General features: G+C 44.2%; 2 protein-coding genes across 8 annotated transcripts in view; one reads left to right on the top strand and one right to left on the bottom strand.

Annotated features, from left to right (window-relative positions):
• Window positions 1-2,722: 2,722 nt before the first annotated feature.
• Window positions 2,723-14,311, top strand: HDC (histidine decarboxylase). Of its 5 annotated transcripts, XM_039490058.1 has the most exons (12): window positions 2,723-2,860; window positions 4,825-4,997; window positions 5,518-5,631; window positions 7,104-7,226; window positions 8,380-8,514; window positions 9,340-9,483; window positions 9,747-9,813; window positions 10,585-10,747; window positions 10,862-10,952; window positions 12,118-12,216; window positions 13,133-13,234; window positions 13,434-14,311. In XM_039490058.1, the coding sequence occupies exons 1-12, from the start codon at window positions 2,833-2,835 to the stop codon at window positions 14,169-14,171; spliced, it is 1,977 nt and encodes a 658-aa protein (XP_039345992.1). In that variant the 5' UTR covers window positions 2,723-2,832; the 3' UTR covers window positions 14,172-14,311. The 5 variants fall into 5 exon arrangements, with proteins under 5 accessions (XP_039345992.1, XP_039345993.1, XP_039345994.1 ...); XM_039490059.1 differs by lacking the exon at window positions 5,518-5,631; XM_039490060.1 differs by lacking the exon at window positions 9,340-9,483.
• A 1,156-nt stretch (window positions 14,312-15,467) lies between these two features.
• The window catches only part of SLC27A2 (solute carrier family 27 member 2), a 30,208-nt gene continuing 25,262 nt past the window's right edge, over window positions 15,468-20,413 (bottom strand). For 2 of the 3 annotated variants that reach the window (XM_039490221.1, XM_039490222.1), the window contains exons 9-10: window positions 18,622-18,752; window positions 15,468-16,982 (exon numbers count right to left, since the gene is read on the bottom strand). In XM_039490221.1, coding sequence (XP_039346155.1) covers window positions 16,806-16,982; window positions 18,622-18,752 — 308 coding nt within the window. In that variant the 3' untranslated portion in view covers window positions 15,468-16,805. Of the gene's footprint in view, window positions 16,983-17,283; window positions 17,396-18,621; window positions 18,753-20,413 lie in introns of those variants that run through there. The other variant, XM_039490223.1, reaches the window with a different exon arrangement.

The following is a 20,413-nucleotide window of genomic DNA, read 5'->3' as shown; positions in this document are numbered from 1 at the left end:
GACTGGGCTCAGTGCAGGGATCTCCACATGGGGATAGAGTATCCAAATCAAAGTCCCTGTAGACAAAGTGAGATATGTATAAGAGCCATCCTTGTTCATCTTTTCCAACATTATCTCAAAAAAATATTGTTCAATTCTGAGTCAGACTGTGCCAAGACTATAACTGTGCAATGGCAGGGAATAGTGAGAAGCTTCACAGATTCATAGATTCCGAAGCCAGAAGGAGCCACTGTGATTGTCCAGTCTGAACTTTATAACACAGGTCACAGAGCATCCCCAAAATATTGCTAGAGTAGATCTTTTAGAAAAAGATCTACTCTTCATTTAAAGATTGTCAATAATGGAGCATTCACCATGACCCTTGGTAAACTGTTCCAGTGGTTAATTATTCTCCTTGTTAAAATGTTATGCCTTATGTGATGGAGTAGGGAGTGGGGAGTTTTGACCTGGGAATGTTGCATGGGAGTTTTACTGGTACCGTCTGCATTGGTGCTGGATGGTGGTGGGATATCAGGGTGTGACTTCACTTGAGGGATGATACGTGAGCACGTACCCTGAGCCCAGGAGGAGGTTGGGGCTAGGTGACACCTTCTGCGCAGGAAACTGGACAAAGGCTGGAGGAGGAGCTGGGGTGTGTGGTTGGGTGAGACTGCTGGAGGGGGTTGGGGAAAAGGAGGGAGGCCCAGAACTGGAGTCTGGGCTCCCTACCCCCCAAGATGGACCTGACTGAGGGGTCCTGGTTTCTGTACCTACAAGCTTTGTTTTGCACTGTGTTCCTGTCGTCTAATAAACCTTCTGTTTTACTGGCTGGCTGAGAGTCATGGTAAATCGCAGGAAGTGGGAGGTGCCACCAGTTGTAATGGAGTATTGGGGAGTCACATCCCTGCACCCCCCACTCCCTGCAATTCACTGTGACTCTCAGCCAGCCAGTAAAACAGGAGGTTTATTAGATGACAGGAACACAGTCCAAAACAGAGCTTAGTTCCTGTCTGATTTTGGCTAGCTTCAACTTCTAGCCATTAGATCATGCTGTACCTTTCTCAGCTGGACTGAATAGCCCATTATTAAATATTTGTTCCCCCGGGTAGGTTCTAACAGACTGTAATCAAGTCACCACTTAATCTTCTCCTTGTTAAATTAAATAGATAGAGCTCCTTGTATCTATCACTATAAAGTCAGGATTTCAAAATCCTTTAACCATTCTCATCACAATGATGTGTGGATTTCTTATTTTATTCTATGCTTCAACCCTCTGATATCTTTTATGAGTGATCTTCAGGGTTGGTGGAAAATGCAGGGTTGATAGCCCTGGAGACCAGAGTCTTCTATTGGTCTGTAGAAATGGCAGACCTGACAGCAGCTGTATGAGCTTCCTGCCACTCCACACTCCCAATGTGCCTCAGCCCTGCTCTGGAGAGACCAGCTCTAGGCAGGAGAAGGCAGGAAGAGCAGTTGGATCTCCAAGGACCACACCATCCCTGGCCACTGTGCTTGGTCTCCCAGCAAAGCTGCTGGCTGCTCTGATGGCTTTTTGTAAATGTAGACGCTTACCACTTAAAACTCAGAGGATAACCCCTCCATTAGCATGTATATAATGAACAATGGGTTCCTATAGGCACCCACCAAGGGACTATAATCCCACCCCTTCAGTGCCAAATACACAACTTGAATTAAAACAGTAATTCTGTTAGTAGCCAGTAAGTAGCAGGCTCTTATCCTCCCTGGCTCCAGCCATTACCAGGACACAGAATTTCATGCACTACACCAATATATGGCCCTGAGGTCACAAGACCGCTATCTGTAATGATTTTGGTCCCTACTGGCCTCAGCCCAGTTCAGCCTCTATAATCCACTGTCACAGTGCCCACCCCCCGCCCCGAGACATCCGTTCCTTCTCACATTTATTATTTGTCAGTATTACCAACCCCAGCCATTCACAAACCATGAGGCAGACCGCCCAAAATCACGAGACTGTGAAAGGAAGGCAGATAGGAAGGTTGGGTTCTTTTAGTTTCCTTTCTCATTGTTGCGGATTTAGGGTGCACTTGGGTCAGATTTTCAAGCTTTTCTTTCCAACTGTGAACATTAGTAACATTTTTTTCCCCAAAAAGGAAAACTGACTCTCACATCACCTCGTGCCTCCAGGAGCTTTAAGAAAAATACCAAATATTTCAAGGCTTGCAAGAATTGACAACACTGCTTCTGGCTATTGGGCTATTAGGCAGTTGTCTGCTGCAGCCATCAAAGACTGGCCTAGCCCATGATGTAACATGCGAAGGTTAACAATACTAGGCTGGGTAGGAAAGTAAGTGCCACTGAGACTGTTCCCAGTGGGCACAGACAATATGGAAAAGGATTCTCTCTGCTTTTCTTTATCCCCATGCTGTGTTGGGCTGCTTTTGGAACCATCCTGGTCACCCCCCGCCCCCCATCCTCATCCAAATTGTACATTAACGTGTGTTTGGTTTATTTCATAGGGAGTGATTTACTCTGTGGCTGTTGACAGAGACTGACTACCAGGCTGCATTCCCAATAGTAAAAAGGGTTAATGCAGAAACAAATCATCTGGAGGAAATTATCTTAGACATCAAAAGGGTGCAGGGAAAACACACACACACTCTGAGAATCACAGTGGGGAGGAGTTAGATACATAGTTCCCACTGCATTAATTTGCCTACGCTAACCTTTTTCTGAAATGCGTGGGTCTGGCAGATAAAGAGAGGTATAAAGGCGGAAGGATGAGTAGCCAGCAGTGAAGGAGGACAGAGCTGCCTGCAGCCAACTGAAGATTCACAGCCCAGATTGGAGGGGGTGACTTTGGAAGGAGCCATCATGGAACCAGGGGAGTACAGAGAGAGAGGTGAGTGAGGCAGATCTTCCTGCGGACCTCTCCAGGCTATCAAAATGTGCGCGGGGAAAGGGGGGCATTTGCTTGCTGGGAGAAAATCTGTTGTGGGGCTGGGAGTGGAGCATGGCAGTCCAAGTGGGTTTAGGGTGACCAGATGTCCCAATTTTATAGGGACAGCCCCGATTTTTGGGTCTTTTTCTTATATAGGCTCCTATTACCCCCTCCCCCCCGTCCCGATTTTTCACACTTGCTGTCTGGTCACCCTGGGTGGGTTCTGCACACTGAAGTGAACTTACACACCCTTACCCATGCAGACTGACACTGTGCACTCAGGTTAACGGGAGTTAACATTGTAAAGCAGCAGGAGAGAGATTGGGTGGAATATCCCTCCAAAGATGAGTTTCAGAGGATGGCTCTGATGTCAGTTCATTTCCTTGCCATTATAAATAAAATACTACAGCAGCCTACGGCAATGGTCTGTAGCCCCGCAGTCTAGAATAACCTTATGGGAGAGGGTTGTGTTATGTACCGTGGACCAACTGCCGGCCTGATCGACACCCCATGAAACCCTGCTGATGTCAGCGTGGTTGCAGAGGTGTAAATCAAGGCACAGCTCAGGCGCATTAGAACATGTCATATAGTTTAAAAGTTAGGCACACTCCATGGCTGACTCAGGAAGGGGAGAGTGTCTAGCAAGTGGAGAAGGAGCCCAGAGCCGTGATTGCATTCAGGGAGTGATGGGATAGTCCCTGACTGGCACGGAGAGAGAGAGGACTATGAAAGGTTTGAGCATGATCTTTATTTCCCTGAAACACACCATTTCAGCCAATTTCAGTTGAGGTTGAGACTATCTGAATATCCATCAGTGATTAGACACTGCGCCAAGTTACAAGGCGCTTGAGAAATACCGTCTGATACTTAACACTGACACAGCTCTCTTCAGCTGTGATCTCAGAGCTTTTTACACACACGCTACAAAGGGCTCTAGGCCACTTTACAGATGGGACATGGAAGCACAGAGAAGTTAAATGTCTGACCCATTGACAGAAAGAGCCAGTTCAGAGCTGGGACCAGAACCCAGGTCTCCTGGCTCTGGGCTCCCTGCCTTTTCCAGAGAAAAGGCTGTTTTCCTTCATGAGGAATATTCAGAAACCCTTTGCCTTTGAGAGGCTGTTTCACAAATGCAGCTCAGCTGTGGTGTGCACTGTGTGTTCTTAGGGGAACAGGAGAGTACAGGTCCACGAGGCTGTTATAAACTGAGTGTAGTAATTGAAACTACTACCATGGAGTCTGGTGCTCTTTTATTATATGGGCAACGAAACAAGTATATTGCTAAGCAAATGCTATCAAGGGAGGTTCTTCTTGGGGACAGAGAGAGTCTTAAGCAAACTCTCAAGGCACTAGCCAAAGTCAGCTTCTGAGGAGAGATGCATTTTTAACTAAATTCTAACAATCTGTACTGGAAACCCTGGGGCTACTTTAAAATGGTCACTGAAGAGAAGCAACTGCCAAGCACAGGGGTCCTCAGTATAGGTTTCAATGTAGTTGGCATGTTAAGCATTTTACAGACATCAGTGGATTTCCTTTGTCTTCCTGACCTGCTCTTGAGTTAGGGGGTTGAGACCAAGGCACTTTAGAGTTTCCAGCCACTGTTCAGGGGAGGACGCATGCCACTGTACCGTTGAAAGCCAAAGTCCATCACTCAGGATTTGCTGTCACTGGGTCACTCCCAAGAGACATGTGAGATACAGTACAAGAAGCAGCTGACTTACAGGGGGAAAACATGTCTCTTTTAATGTACTCAGTTAAGTTTTCCAAGCCTTGATGGCTCTGGAGTGTCCACTGTATTCAGTACTGCAGCTATTCATTGAGCAGTTTGATAACTGAGCCCTATCAAATGCAAAGTGTGTGTGTGAGTTGCTATGTGCTGTTGTTCCTATGGCCTGACTTCAAAGGGCACATCCTGCCTCTTCCAGGGAAAGAAATGGTGGATTACATTTGCCAGTATCTGAGCAACGTGAGAGAGAGACGGGTGACTCCAGATGTGCAGCCTGGTTACATGAGAGCCCAGCTGCCAGACAGTGCCCCTGTAGAGCCAGACAGCTGGGACAACATCTTCAGAGACATTGAGAAGATTATCATGCCTGGGGTAAGAACTAGAGTAGAACCGGACTCAGGAAAGTGTCATTACCATCCAGTGTGAACATCTGCACCCTGGAAATGAGTAGTTCATAGTGAACTCTACTTAATTAACTAGCACAGGCATTCTAACAGGGGAGAAGATCCATGGGATTGCAGTTCAATAATGGTGAAATCAATAAATTGCAGCGAACTCCATAAAATACAATTATAAGCCTCCCTGAATAATCTGATGTAAAATAAAGTTACTGTAATGGATGGCTGCCAGAGGACCATTATTTCCTGTTTGAAAATGTATGGCTGTATGTTTAATTTAGATAAATACTTCTGGCTTAGTTTGGAGTTTATCTAGTTACTGCATATTACTATCTTTTGACAATGCTCTTTTGCTGTTAATGTTGAAACTTGCTGTTATCAGATCTTCAGCCTGGAGTGGTGAGCCTTTTCCACCACACTGTTTTAATTTGTATGGCTGGTTCAGAGTCTCTGACATCGTTCTGGGCATAATTTCTCTGCATCCTCTGATCTAGGTTGTCCACTGGCAGAGTCCACATATGCACGCCTACTTTCCAGCTCTTACCTCCTGGCCTTCCCTGCTGGGGGACATGCTGGCTGATGCTATTAACTGTTTGGGATTCACATGGGTAAATAATGTTGGTTTTATATAGTTTTGAAATGCTGTTCCTTGGTCTGTGTTATGCAGAAGTCCAGACCAGATGATCATAATGGTGTTTTTTGGCTTTAAAATCTGTGACTCGATAAATTAATGTATTTACTTCAAACCATTTTAAGCTGTTTGCACAACTAAAATATAAAACTGCTTTAAAAAAAAAGAATCTCCAATTTTTAGATGTCATAATTTCAATGAATGGCAGCAAGAGCAAGGATGATACACCAGTAAGGGCTTGTGCGCATATAAAGTTGTTCCTGATTTAACTGCTCCTAAATGACTCGTGTGGATACTCTTAATCTGGAACAAGAGTAGGGTTGCTAGTTTTGGTTGGATGTATTCCTGGAGGTTTCATCACATGACAATCTTTAATTAAATATTAATCTTTAATTCCTGGAGACTCCAGGACAACCCTGGAGGCTTGGCAACCCAAAAAGCCTTGTGCTTATTTAGTTTAACCCAACCGGGGCTAAGCTAAACTACCTTAATGTGTGCTAACCTGCAAGTACAGACAAGCCCTAAGAGGCAAAATGACAAAAATCAACCATTAGGAAGGAACCTGATCTCTTTGCTCTGGGTATGGAAGTAGCACAGCAACCTCTAGTCACAGTCCCTGTCAATTCCCTTGGGCTTATGTTGGTTTAGACTAGGTCAGTGAGAGTTTGGAGATCACCCTTTCTCAGCATGGGGGCTCACGTTGCAAAAGTGGTCAAAAGTTATTGTGTGTATTGCAGTAGTGATGAGATCAGGGATCGGCAACCTTTCAGAAGTGCTGTGCCGAGTCTTCATTTATTCACTCTAAATTTTAGCATTTTTAGAAGGTCTCCTTCTCTAAGTCTACAATATGTAACTAAACTATTGTTGTATGTAAAGTAAATACGGTTTTTAAAATGTTTAAGAAGCTTCATTTAAAATTAAATTAAAATGCAGAGACCCCCGGACCAGTGGCCAGGACCTGGGTAGTGTGAATGCTGAAAATCAGCTCATGTGCCGCCTTTGGCATGTGTGCCATAGGTTGCCTACCCCATGCTAGATGCTGTCCAGCGTGCTTGCAATCTGAACAGACAAGACAGACCAAGGATGGGAGACAGGAAATGTTATTACACATATTTTACAGATGAGGAACTTGCCTGAGGTTACAGAGGAAGTCCCTGGCAGACTTGGAATTGAATCCAGATCTCCTGAGTCCCAGCCTAGCGCCTTAACCATAGTCCATTGCTTCTCTCTCAGAACTGCCAGTAACAACTTTGGGATATATGGGATATCCTCCCGTTTTTCTTAGACATGAATGTCAGCACAGCAATCCATGGCTTGTCACATCCAAACTAGTCAACTGCAATGGATATTTTAAAAACTGTAGTATTGTCACTTAAGGAAAATATAGGGTATGAGGTTTACTATCAGAGGGATTAAAACATGACTGAGTCTATTTGTTCCAATTTCTAGGCCTCCAGTCCAGCCTGTACAGAACTGGAAATGAATGTAATGGATTGGCTGGCGAAAATGCTGGGCCTTCCAGATACGTTCTTGCACCATCACCCAGACAGCCAGGGAGGAGGAGTATTACAGGTAGGAGAGCTCAGTGGGTGTTCTGCAGAATTGATTTGCACACTTCAGAATGGCTATTCCTTTGCTCAAACAAAACTCCCTTTAGAAGTTAGTGGAAGTTTTTACCTGAGGTAAAGTTTCCAGGAGTCCTGTGTCCAATTCTGGGTACCACATTTTAGGAAAGATGTGGATAAACTGGAGAGAGTCCGAGGAAAGCAACAAAAGTGATAAAAAGTTTAGAAAACCTGACCTATGGGGAAAGGTTAAAAAAAAAAGTCTAGTTTAGTCTTAACAAAAGAAGACTGAGAGGGAACTTAACAGTCTTCAAATATGTTAAGGGCTGTTATAAAGAGGATAGTGATCAGTTGTTCTCCGTGTCCACTGAAGGTAGGACCAAAGGCAATGGGTTTAATCTGCAGCAAGGGAGATTTAGGGTATATATTAGGAGAAACGTTTTAATTCTAAATGTGGTTACATTCTGTAATTTTAAAATCCAATTTTTATGTAGCACCATTGCATGATGGGTCCCTGAGTTACGATATCGGAGCTTTTTCTCTTTGGACCTGTGTTATTGCTAAATGAGGCCAACATAACTTTTCCTGATTTCTTCATTTCACATCATCCTTGTATGCTCCAAAATTATGTGAAACCACCTGGGGATAGTGGACACTTCTCTAGCAACCTTTCTTCATGCCAGTAACCCTGCCCCATTTACTTCAAGTCCTGGGTACTTTGAATGTGTAAGAATTGCAGGATCAGGCCTTGCATTTTTTAATGGTTTCCATAAGCCCTCCTCCAATGCCCACTGAAGTCAATGGAAAAACTTCCACTGACTTCAGTGGGCCTTGCTCCAGGCCCATAATTTCTGTGGATTATAGTACTTTATAGCCAAAAGAAAATGTACAATACTTTGTTCTTGTTAATGCTCTCCTGCTCATTCAAAGCACACAGCATTCAAAATGCATCACTTTTTGCTGCTGGTCCACAGAGACCAGCAGCACAATGGAGAAAATAAGTGGGGTTCCACTGCACATGAAATAACTTGTGGCAGAAATAAAATAGGGGGTGGGTAAGATGATTGCTTTAGTGACTAGCAAATCCATGCCAAACTAGCAAGAAAGGAGGAAAACACTTCTGGATATTCTGCAATTAATAAGCAGCTGTTTCTTTGCAGAGCACTGTTAGTGAATCAACCTTGATTGCTCTGCTAGCAGCGAGAAAAAACAAAATTCTGGAAATGAAGGTTTTGGAGCCAGATACTGATGAGTCCACACTGAACTCTCGTCTTGTTGCTTATGCATCTGATCAGGTAGGTTCCCACTGTTATGCATAAACAAATTAGCTCCTGTGTTATCAGACTGAATAATAACACTTTTCAATTTTATATCAGTAGTCAAAGTACTGTGCTGCTGTGAATGAACCCTGAGGTGGGTGGTGGTGTTTCCGTTTTACAGAGAGGAAGCTTTTACAACAAAGTGAAATGCCTTTCTTAAGGTCATAGTGGCACTAAGAGCAGGGGCGGCTCTAGGAATTGTGCCGCCCCAAGCACGGCGGCACGCCGCGGGGGGCACTCTGGTGGTCGCCGGTCCCGCAGCTCCGGTGGACCTCCCGCAGGCATGCCTGCGGATGCTCCACCGAAGCCGCGGGACCAGCGGACCATCCGCAGGCACGTCTGCGGGAGGTCCACTGGAGCAGCCTGCCACCCTCCCGCGGGACGCCGCCCCAAGTGCGCGCTTGGCGCGCTGGGGTCTGGAGCCGGCCCTGACTAAGAGATCCCCATTCACCTGACTCCCACTCCTGCGTTTAGCCCTTCTTCCTTCCCACTATTGGCCAAACCTCCCATGTGCTCCATCCAGAGCACAGCACCTGAGATCATCTGTTTCCTCAGAACATACATATTGCCATAGAATAGATGCTGGAGCTGGATCTCCCTCACTATAAATGAGAGAGAGGTTCTTGGTAAGGGCCCCTTGTTTTTGGAACTTTCTCTTCTCCCTTGGTTCATCTGTGCCCAGATTTGCTATCCTCTCAGGCACACTGTAAAGCCCATTTCTGTTCTCTCCTTCCGACGTCTCCAGAGGAGGGAATAGAGTGAGGGAGCTGTATTTCTAGGCAGCACTTTCTGTTCTTTTAGGCTCATTCCTCAGTAGAAAAGGCTGGTTTAATTGCTCTTGTGAAGATGAAATTTCTGCCTGTGGATGAGAACTTTGCCCTCCGAGGCGAAGCCCTGAAGAAAGCCATCGAAGAAGACAGAAAGCAAGGCCGAGTGCCTGTCTTTGTAAGTTCTACTTTCGGGTACTGACATATTGGTGTATTACTATTGTCCATGTAAAAATGTGTCTGAATCACTTTGCTACTATGGTAACAATAACGAATTCAAGGTAGAAATACATGTGAATAATTTACACTTTGGTCTATTCAAATAAGAAGATGCAATTTCCATTCTGACTGAATTCTTAGTTCTGATTAGTTCTTGAATGGGTGGGTCAAAAAAAAGCTTATTTAAATATCCCATCTTGACAAGTCTTTGTTTTCTTCCAGGTTTGTGCGACGTTGGGTACAACTGGTGTCTGTGCTTTTGACAGTCTATCAGAGCTGGGTCCAATTTGTAAGCATCTCTTTAACCATAAGATTATATACAGGCAGTAAAGGGAGGCAAGTGTGGGAAGTTTTGTGGAGCCAAGAGCAAACAGGAAACCACTATCCAGCTGACCTTTTAGGGCCTGATCCAAAGACCTCTGGAGTCAATGAGAATCTCTCCATTAATGTCTGCAATGTTTGAATTAAGCCATTAAAATATGTCCTGTTCAAAATGCATGAAATTCACCCACTAGCAGAGGTTCCATGGATGTCCCACTCTGGAAGAGGTTTTGAAAGTAGGGGCTGGCAGGACATCATTGTGGCCACTAGGTCTATGCTTCAAAGGAGTGGGAAGTGATTGTGGATCCTACTCCAACCCAGGTTCTGATTAGTGGGTGCAGAGAGACTGGTGCGCTGCTGCTTACATTGCCATTGGTTGGGTGGGGATTCCATTCTGCTGGGATCCCCCGACTCTGGCTTTATGGTGGGGATGTGATGAGGAATTTCACTCACTATCAGTACAGATGACAGGAGCTCAAACTTTAAGAGGCTGCCTTACAGAGTGGGGAGGATTAGCCAAGGTTCTGTTGTGGAGAAGAGATCGGCCCATCCAGATCCAATCTTTTCTAGTGGATTTAGGTGATGCAGAAACATCTTTGAGATGGACTGGTCTGTCTTGCTTCCAAACTCTTTTCTCTTGTGTCCTAAACAAAATGTAAGCCTACTTCTCCAGAATGGGGAAGCTACATGTTAATTTACTGAGCCACCATGACCCCACACACACTTTCTATTTCTCCAGGTGCCGCTGAGGGACTCTGGCTTCATATTGATGCTGCCTATGCAGGAACCGCATTTCTCTGCCCTGAATTTCGATTATTTTTGAATGGCATAGAATATGCAGATTCTTTTACTTTCAATCCTTCCAAATGGATGATGGTTCACTTTGACTGTACTGCATTCTGGTGAGTAGAGAAAAACAAGCAAAGGGAAGTAACACTCGAAGTACAACATACAAATTGCAAGGTCTTCCTCTGAGGAATTTTTTTACTAAGCACAATTCATTCTACTATTGATAGGGTCAAAGACAAATACAAATTACAGCAAACCTTCAGTGTTAATCCCGTCTACCTCAGACATGCCAATTCAGGGGCTGCTACTGATTTCATGGTAAGTAGCTATCTGAACCAATACTTTACATTTCCTACAGAATGTTTGAACAGAAATTGCCAGATTCCTAATACTCCTGGAGCTTGTTTCATGTGATGATAAGAATATCTCTAATGCAGAGTATAGAAGCAATCATAGTGAAGTGTAAATACAGTTTAAATAGGGGAGCATAGCATGAGCTCTGGCAGTAAATCTGCATTGAGAGTAAAATTGCACAGAAACTCTTCTAGATCAAATATAGAAGCTAGAAGTGATAAATATAGACGCTAGTTAGGTTAATTGAGCAAACAACTCTTGGATATTACAATCTTCTGTTGCCCTGGACACTTTTTGTCTGTGTGTACTGAGATATTGAGCCAGATTCTCAGTTGATGTAAATCAGTAAAGCTCAATTAACTTAATTGGAGCTACTTTAAGTGACATCAGCTGAGGATCTAGCCCACTGCCTCAGCCAGAAAAAGGTCACTTCCGTGTAATTTATTGTCAGAACAGTCCCAGACAATGGGGTTTTTACATGTTTGTGGGGCTTATTCCTACTCTAACCTACAACAATTAAACAATGGAAATTCCTTGATTTGAAACAGCAGTAAAATAATAAAATAAATTAAAACTTCATTGGGCTTTAAATGCAGCTGGTGGTGGTGGAGGAGAGCTAAGAAGCAAATCATTTCAGAGCTAGCTAACTAAAACTGAATACCGTGTTACAAAATAATATTCTATAAGACCAGTGTTTCAGCTATGTGGTCATGAAGGTCCTGAAAAAGGCAATTGTTTTCTTTCTTGGTATGGTATAGTTTATTTCTTTAATTAGCATACATTGCTCCCTCTGGTGGTTAATTTGGAGGCATGTAGTTTTGTGGATTCTTTAATACAGTTTCTTTTCTTTTAAATATAGTCTGGTACACTGTAATATCTGAGTGCAGTAGCCAAAATATAATGGTTTTTCAGAACACCTGGGAAAATAACTACACAGAATCTTCCTTTAATGACTGTTTGTTATGCCAATTTCCACAGTCTTTTTTAATCAGGTCAAACTCCTTGTCTGAGTAAGGATCACTCACCTGAGAAGAGGGGTACAGGACCACACTCTATTATGCTGAAGTGGGACTCTCTTTAAAATTGTTTTTTATTTCAGCTTGTTGATGTGCCGTTGTTTTGTTCACAGCACTGGCAAATTCCACTGAGTCGTCGGTTTCGCTCTTTGAAGCTCTGGTTTGTGATTCGTTCCTTTGGGGTGAAAAAGCTTCAAGCCCACGTCAGACATGTATGTGAATTAACAGGACAAGTGTTAACATATTGATACTGCTTTTCAGCATCTGAGTCCATTAAACACAGCTGTGAGGCTGGGTAGCAGAGATCCTCTCGCACATGAAGTTTGTGTATATCCAAATGCTAATGAAAAATGTATGCTGCTTTTAGCCTGTTAGAGGTCTTGACTCTGTAGTTCCTAGGGAGGCAAAATTCTCATTGGATTTGCTAGGAGTTTTGCCTAAATAGGGTCACAGGATGGGACATACAGACAAAATATTTTTTTTCAATCCTCCACAAACACAAAGACTCTCCATGGGGAGGGGGGTGAGTTATGAAGAGGCCAGGTAAGATCCAACACCCCTCTGCACTCCACAAAGCAGGACTCTACAGAGGCTTTCTTTGGAACAATGTGGGGATAGTTCTGGAAATAGGCAAGGGTCAGTGTGTCTACAACTATGCAAATCCACAGGCCTAAACCCCTGAGTGTAAGTACAGGAAGACACAGTATGATACAGCATCAGCTGTGGAGTGTCTCTACTGGTGATCCACAACCCAGAAGCATGGGGACAGATTCCATTCTCCAGTGTTTCTCCAGAAAACCCCAGCCAAGCCCAGTCATTCTAGTTTTGTACAGATATCAAGAGTTCATCTGTAAGGGTCTGATTCACAACCCATCAAAGTCACCGTCTTTCCATTGACTTCAGTGGGTTGTGGATCAGGTGGTGAATGATCAGGCCAGATATGTTGGCAACTGGATGAAATCTTTATTACATTGCAAAGCTGAGAACCTCAGTGTTTTGGCATTTGGTGTGTGAGGTGGTGGTTGGGGAAGGTAGTTGACTTTATTTATCTACTTAATTTTGCATCTTATGCGTTGTTTGTCATTCAAGAGAAATAACCACTTTAAAAAAAAACATTTTAAATTACAGGGCACTGAGATGGCCAAATACTTTGAATCTTTGGTCAGAAGTGATCCCCTCTTTGAAATTCCTGCCAAGAGACACCTCGGATTGGTTGTATTTCGTTTAAAGGTAAAGATGATGATTATTTGTATTAATTTTGGAATGAATCAGCAGTAGCCAGCATCATGTCTTCCAGCTTGATTGCTATGGGTAAGGGTTATATGAAGGAATGTAACAAGATCACTAGCAATTGTTACAGACTGTTGTAGATCTCTAATATGCAAAGTCCACTGTAATATACATTTCTTCTTATATATTTTTAAAACAGGGTCCTAACTGGTTGACAGAAAAGGTCTTGAAAGAACTGAGTAAATCTGGCCGCCTCTTCCTCATTCCAGCTACCATTCATGACAAGTTCATCATCCGCTTTACTGTAACGTCTCAGTTCACAACCAGAGAGGACATTCTGCGAGACTGGCACATCATCCAACAAACTGCAGCCCAAATCATTAACCAGCATTACATGCTGCATCCCAGCAACTCTGCTGTTGGGGCCAAAATCCCCAACATAATAAGTAACCCCAGTCCTATTGCAGATAATGGTACTTCTCCATTTCACATGGAGGTAGGCGAACACAAAGCGCCTTCCAGAAAGATAATAGTGCAGCCTAAAAAGGTAGCAGTCAGTCCCACTACATGTGTGGTCAGCCAACACCTGGAAGCCCAAGTGGATCCTCTGGATGACTGCTTTCCAGAAGATGTCACCCAACATAAGTTATCCTCTTTCCTCTTCAGCTACTTATCTGTACAAGACAAGAAAAAGACAGCCCGCTCCCTCAGCTGCAACAGCGTGCCAACCATCGGCCACCCAAAGGCAGCAGCCTCTGAGAAAAATGGCTCTCACCCCGGTGATAAAATCCTTTCCAAGCTGCCCAAAGAGGTGATGATGCTCAAAAAAAGTGCCTTCAGAAAACTGATCAAGTTCTACAGCGTCCCTAGCTTTCCCGAATGCAGCATTCAGTGTGGCATTCAGCTGCCTTGCTGTCCTCTGCAAGCAATTGTTTAACAGGAGAAACAGATTGGCCTCCCCAGGTGGAAGAGAACCAAAGTTGGCTTATTCATATGCAATATTACCTGCTACCATGTTTTATAGAGAAACAATGTGAATGATCATTAAGAAAAGTCCTGTGCTTGTACCAAAGCAAAACAGAGTGTGTATTTATTGATTAAAATGACAAATAAACCTCTTAAACTTGTTCTGTGAAGCTCTTCCTTCCACACTGTGGTGGGGTTTGAATTAGATTTTGGATTGTTAATTTCTGCTTTGCCAGAAGGCTGTTCCTAGCTAGCAGTCTGGATTCGTTGCTGATTTAAACGAGGAGCAATCCCACTGGCTTCAATGGGAATGCATGGGGTGTAGCTCAGCTCTGAATTTGGACCATTTATTCCAGTGGCTTGATTTTGATTGAAAAGTTCTTGGGACTGGTTCACACCTGTGGGAGCAGGGGATGCTAACAGCTTCTCCACACTGTGCCAGAGAGAGGAGTTCACTCATGCTGCCCTTCCCAGGAGGGGCTGCCAGACAAAAGCAGCTTCAAGTCAGGGAGGGCTTTGCAGGAGCCCTGCCTGCATATCTATTCAATTAGTTATTGGCCCTCACGGTAGTGGGAGTGGTGGGCAGCCTACACCATTGCAAACCCTGCTCCAGGCAAATCTACCACTGCTGGGCACCTGGAACATGTGCCAGCACAACCTAGGAAGGAACTCTGGCTCAGTAATAGAGCCAGCATTAGGCATAAGTAGAGCCCTGCCAATCCGTGGATATCTGGTTTATATCCACAGATATCCACATCCAGATATGGGTATCCACAGATCATTTTTGCGGAGTGCAGTTCAGATGCAGATACAAATTCTGTTTCCATACAGGGCTCTAGGCATAAGCAGACTAAGCAATTGCTTAGGGCCCTGAGCAGCTCAAGCGGGCCCCCTATTAATTATTAGTGTGTGTTGTGTGTGGGGAGGGGATGGGGCAAGAATATTCCTGCATAAGGGCTCCCAATGAGCTAGCACCAGCTCCGGTCAGTAAAACCACATTTTGCCTGAGTTACACCCATGCAGCACCAGTGGAGGCGAACCTCCCCGCATCCCCCCCCCCCCACGCCGCGCGGAGGTAAATTGGGCTGTACAGATATAAACAAGGGCAGCGTTTGGCCTATTAATCCTGTACAGTGTTTCTCTCATATTGTTTGCCTGGCTTTTTAACCCTAGCAGAACCTAACCCATCCCAAGAACATGTTTGATTATGGAGACACTAGCCTTCCACACAGCCCTATTAATGCCCCACTGTAACTCTGGCAAGGAAAATTCTTGTGAATTATTATAAAAATCAGTCCTTTTTAGCACATTTATTATTCGGTGCATTAAAAATACTTTAAAGTGAGAACATCTCTGCTACAATGAAGAAAAACTAATGAGAGCATCTAATCCAAGGTTCTGAGAGCAGATAAGACAGTAATCTTAGGCCTGATCCACACACACGTCGTGTACCTGTATAGTAATGTTGGTTAGGGGTGTGATTTTTTTTTTAACTGATAGTCATACCAGTAAACACCTTAATGTAGACACAGTTATACTGGAATAAAGGTTCCTTATGCCGGTATAGGTTATTCCCCTTCCTGTACTGGAATAAACTATACTGGTATAAGTACATTTATTCTGGTATAATTGCCGCCACACTGGGGGCGGGGTGGCGGGGGAAAGGTTGTACTGCTTTAGTTAGTGGTATAGTTGGCGTGTACAAAGGCCATGTGTGGTCCGCTCTTCACTCCAGGTGAAATCAGTTAACAATGTGGCGTGGCTCAAGGGTAACACGACTTGAACTGCTTCAGAACTAAAATCCTGAAAGTGAATTACCTGGAGTCATATACTGATTTATAGTGACTTCAGTATATTGGCAAAAAGCCTAACAAGGGACCCAGTTCTCTGAGGTGTGTCTGCAGAGATTGAGTGGCATATGGACACACAAACCTACAAACCCAGCACCACAGCATTCTGATTTATTATTTCTACAGCACCACAGAGTCATTCACGGCGCTATATGACAATCGAAGACAGGTCCCTGCTCTAAAAAAGCTTACAATCTACATACATAACACAAGTCAGAGCACAAGTTGATTGTGATTTGCCTAATAAGCTGTGTATGTGCCTTGCTAATTCTGAATTTCCTCTCCTGTTCCGTTTTGAGGCCCTGACTCAGGAAAGCATTTGAGTACAAGATTGCGCACAAGAACAAGAATGATGGTGCGCTGGGTCATGGAGGCTGTTCCAGGCACAAAGGGCAGTGTGAGAGAGGCACAGAAGAACCAGTGGAGGCAGGGAGCAATATGGTGATGGGAGTGGACAGTGTTGGGTTCGAGAGGGGAAGAGGAAGGAGCAGCCAGCCTGAGATGTAAGTGGAGGCAGAGTTGTTGTGTATCCTGGGTGAAGGTGGGGAGTGTGAAGGTTAACACACAGACCACATGGAAAAAGAAAAGGAGTTTTATGTAGATTGTGTCACTATTAAAACATCTCCATCACACAGAATTTCGGATAGAGGCACTTGGTAACAGTTATCAACTCACCAAAATGGCTTTTTGGACTTTTAAACGCACTAACGTGTTTTGAAAACTGAATATTCTAGACCAGTGATTTTTGGACACGCTCATAGTTTTAGGCTATTGTTATTTATAGCGTTATAAATGTCCTGCGTCATCGGCACATACATCTTTTCTTTGTCATCCAGGAAATACATGCCATCCCTGATGACTGCTGGGTTGAAGCCCTCCTCCACTAATTGCACTTTACGGTGTTTAAAAGTTGCTGTGATCTCAATAGCATCCTAGAAAAAACAAAAAGGATACTCTGACATTGACAAGCAACCAACAGTGGGTGCTATCTTTAAAGCAGTAAAAGTCAAATCATTCAGAAGAAAACTGTCTTGCATTTTCTCCAAGTGCAATGGTTACATGAAGAAAAATGTAAATCCTATCTCCAGTGGTATAGACATTTAATATCTTTGAGATGTGGAACTCAGTTTTGATGCAGCTCTGTAGCCTCATAGCTAGGAGTCAGAGACAAGCTAACAAAAATGTACAAGTACCTAAATTTACCCAAGAATTATTTCTGCAGGTTTCAGCATGTGTGCCACACAAGGCCTTCTGCACTGCCCTCCATCCTGAACAGATCTCTATGGCCTTCAGCAACGAGGCCAGGAGACTCATGTGAGCATACTCATGCATGTTCCATCTGTAACTTAATGAGAGACGATTGTTTCAGGGCCTGATCTAGCAAAGCACTTAAGCACGTGCTTAAAGTTAAGCCTTAAATTTAAGCATGTGCTTAAATGCTTTGCTGAATCAGGGCCTTACTAATGTCTATTAAAGAAATGGTGTGACAGGGTCTATAGCTTCTTTCAGGCCACAAAGGGTGCCTTGCAGCCATAACATCCCCCATCCCAAGATCTTGAGCATCTGGGCTCCAGCACAAAGTGGCCTCCCGGAACCAGAGTGAAGCCAGCGGAAGGCTGGCTCCAAGGGAATCCTTCCTGGAGAGCAGGGAAGCTAAAACAAATCCACTGGCTTCCCAATGAGGCCTGGTGCAGTTAGGAGCAGTTGGAGCCTGTTCTGAGTTTAAGAGAAGTGGGGTGTGAAAAGCGCAGGATTTCACTCAGAAAAGGAAGGGGAGGGAAATCTCTACAGGAGGTTAGGTAAGTCTCTGGGGGTTGCGTTGTGGATGGCAAAGCACAGTATAGTTTGCCTCGTGATTATTCGCATAGCTACCCAAAGACAGAGGCTGGATTAAATAGTTTGGGATGTTAATATCTCTGTCTTTCTTCTGATGAACCATCCCAGTAAATACATGGTCTTCTTAAGAGGAGAATTCTTTTATTTGTAATAAATAGATGCATAGAATCAAATTACCCTCAGGATTGGCTTCCTCAGTTTAACTTAAACATTATTTTTCACCACGAATAATATAGAAAAGGAAGCCTGAGGTTGTTTGTTCATCAGTGTATTAAAATGTAGAAGTGTCAGGGCCCCTAGCCTGCCGTGCTCCAGGTGGGTGGATCCCTATGTCTGCAAGAGCAGTTTGCAGAACAGCACAGCCTAAGTCTGAAACTTAGCTCCCTTCGCTGTGTTAAGGGTACGTAAGAGGAAGTCTGTATGTTTCCACTGAGACACCTTTCTGGTTCATAGGGACACGCGTGATACATTCAGACACATGACAGGCATCCTGCAGTCTCATGTGCTCACCCAGCTTTCTGGTTCCAGGCAGGATGGAAAAATCATGGGCCTGATTCTCCTTTCTCAGTGGTGTAAAACAAGTGTAAGTGAGGGAAGAAAGAGGACCCTAGAGTGCTGCCAGCATAATTATAAGTGTCTGAGATACTCATAGAAACAAGGGAGAAGAGAATGCAGACAGACTAATGCCCTCTTTTTTTGCAGTGAGGCAGGAGACATGTAGGAAGGCTGCCTTACCTGAATCCTTACAAAGCGAGGTCTTGCATAATTCGGTAGGTAGTCCACAATGTGTCTGTATGTCTGCTCCCCATTAAATTCACAGCCCTCCTTTAGTCTAATGGATGCCATTCCTATTCTGCCTTCGTGACCTAGAGGAACAGTTATAGGCAAAAATAATGGTTGATAACTAAATTCCTGTTGTATAAATACCAACACTTGTGTTTCTCAGGTATTTCATTATTTAAAGATCTCTAATGATGGGAACAATACATTTATAGAACTGAGGGGAAACCCCAACCCTGTGCAGGATCTCCCACACCACTTTAACTCTTAGGCAGAAATTGCACTCAGGTGGGACTGAGTGAAATCTCAGAACTTACTTTTAACATTGGGGTTAAGTTGTGCAGAGAGCTCACATGGGTTTTATGCACAGGGTGAATTTGATCCCTAAGTAGAAGAAATATGAACTCTACTGTAAATTGCTGTAAAAAAAGAACCCGGCAACTGAGCACAGAGCATGTCTCATTTAAATCCATCCATCCTCTGTTTGCCAGAAGCTGGGAATGGGCGACAGGGGATGGCTCACTTGATGATTACCAGTTCTGTTCATTCCCTCTGAAGCACTTGACCAGGGGCGGCTCTAGGCATTTTGCCGCCCCAAGCATGGCAGGCAGGCTGCCTTCGGTGGCTTGCCTGCAGGAGGTCCGCCAAAGCCGCGGGACCAGCGGACCCTCTGCAGGCATGCCGCCGAAGGCAGCCTGCCTGCCGCCCTCGCGGCGACCGGCAGAGCGCCCCCAGTGGCTTGCCGCCCCAAGCACGTGCTTGGCATGCTGGGGCCTGGAGCCGCCCCTGCACTTGACACTGGCCACTGTCTGAAGACAGGATACTGGACTAGATGGACCAATGGTCTGATCCAATATGGCTGTTACGTTAATTGGTTCTGGTATTTCTGGCATATAAATGGTTCAGAAATGTACAAAATGGACCCTAATGTGGAATTGTTACAGATCCACAAATCTCCAGTGTTTTTCTGCCTCCCCATCTACCAAGAGTTCTGTTCAAGAGTTCTGTCCTTCTCTGCAACCCTTCAGTAGCCTCCTCCCTAGCCCTTCCAAAATCACTCAGGATACTTAATATACAGCAAATATTTTAATAACTAGGACAGGGAAGGAGGGGACAGAATGGTTTCAACAGGAGATCAGACCTGATATTTAAAATAAATTCCTAGTCATTTTGTGACTAAATGGATGTTCAAACAGGGGCATTATGGAATTAATTTTAATCCATAAAATAATAGAAAACCTGCTAGACCTGATTTTCTCATGCACTGCTTACAGTAGGCCAAACTCTGGCAGGTCCTGACACCTGCAACTACCGCAAAAGTCAGTGTTTACATTATACTATAGAGCAGTTTAAGCCAAATTGCGTGAGGGTTACACTGGTTTCACACCTGATTCTTTTTGGATTTCATACTAACCTATATTTTCCACAGGTGAATCTTTCCCTCCAATCCTATTTTGTTGTTAATGGGTATTTAGAGCCAGCTTTTTTCAAGAGACTCCTATTCCCATTTAAGCACCAAAACAAGTGTCCAGATTTTTAAAATAATTCAGCATGTCAGGTACCGAGTTCCTCTGACAATCTGACCATAAGCATCACAATGGGAACTGCTGGGCGATGAGTGTTTTTGAAAATCTGCCTTCTATTGGGTCCCTAAGTGGGAGCTGAGCCCTTCTGAAAGTCTGGTGTCAACCTAGAGTGCCAAGCACTCTAAAATCTGGCTCTTATTGTTTAAAAAGGAATTTAGGAG

The sequence above is a fragment of the Mauremys reevesii genome, linkage group 10, assembly GCF_016161935.1.
Source record: "Mauremys reevesii isolate NIE-2019 linkage group 10, ASM1616193v1, whole genome shotgun sequence".
In the NCBI taxonomy this organism is placed as follows: domain Eukaryota; kingdom Metazoa; phylum Chordata; order Testudines; family Geoemydidae; genus Mauremys; species Mauremys reevesii.
The sequence above is the reverse complement of the archived record's forward strand: the minus strand, read 5'-3'. Positions and strand labels throughout refer to the sequence as shown.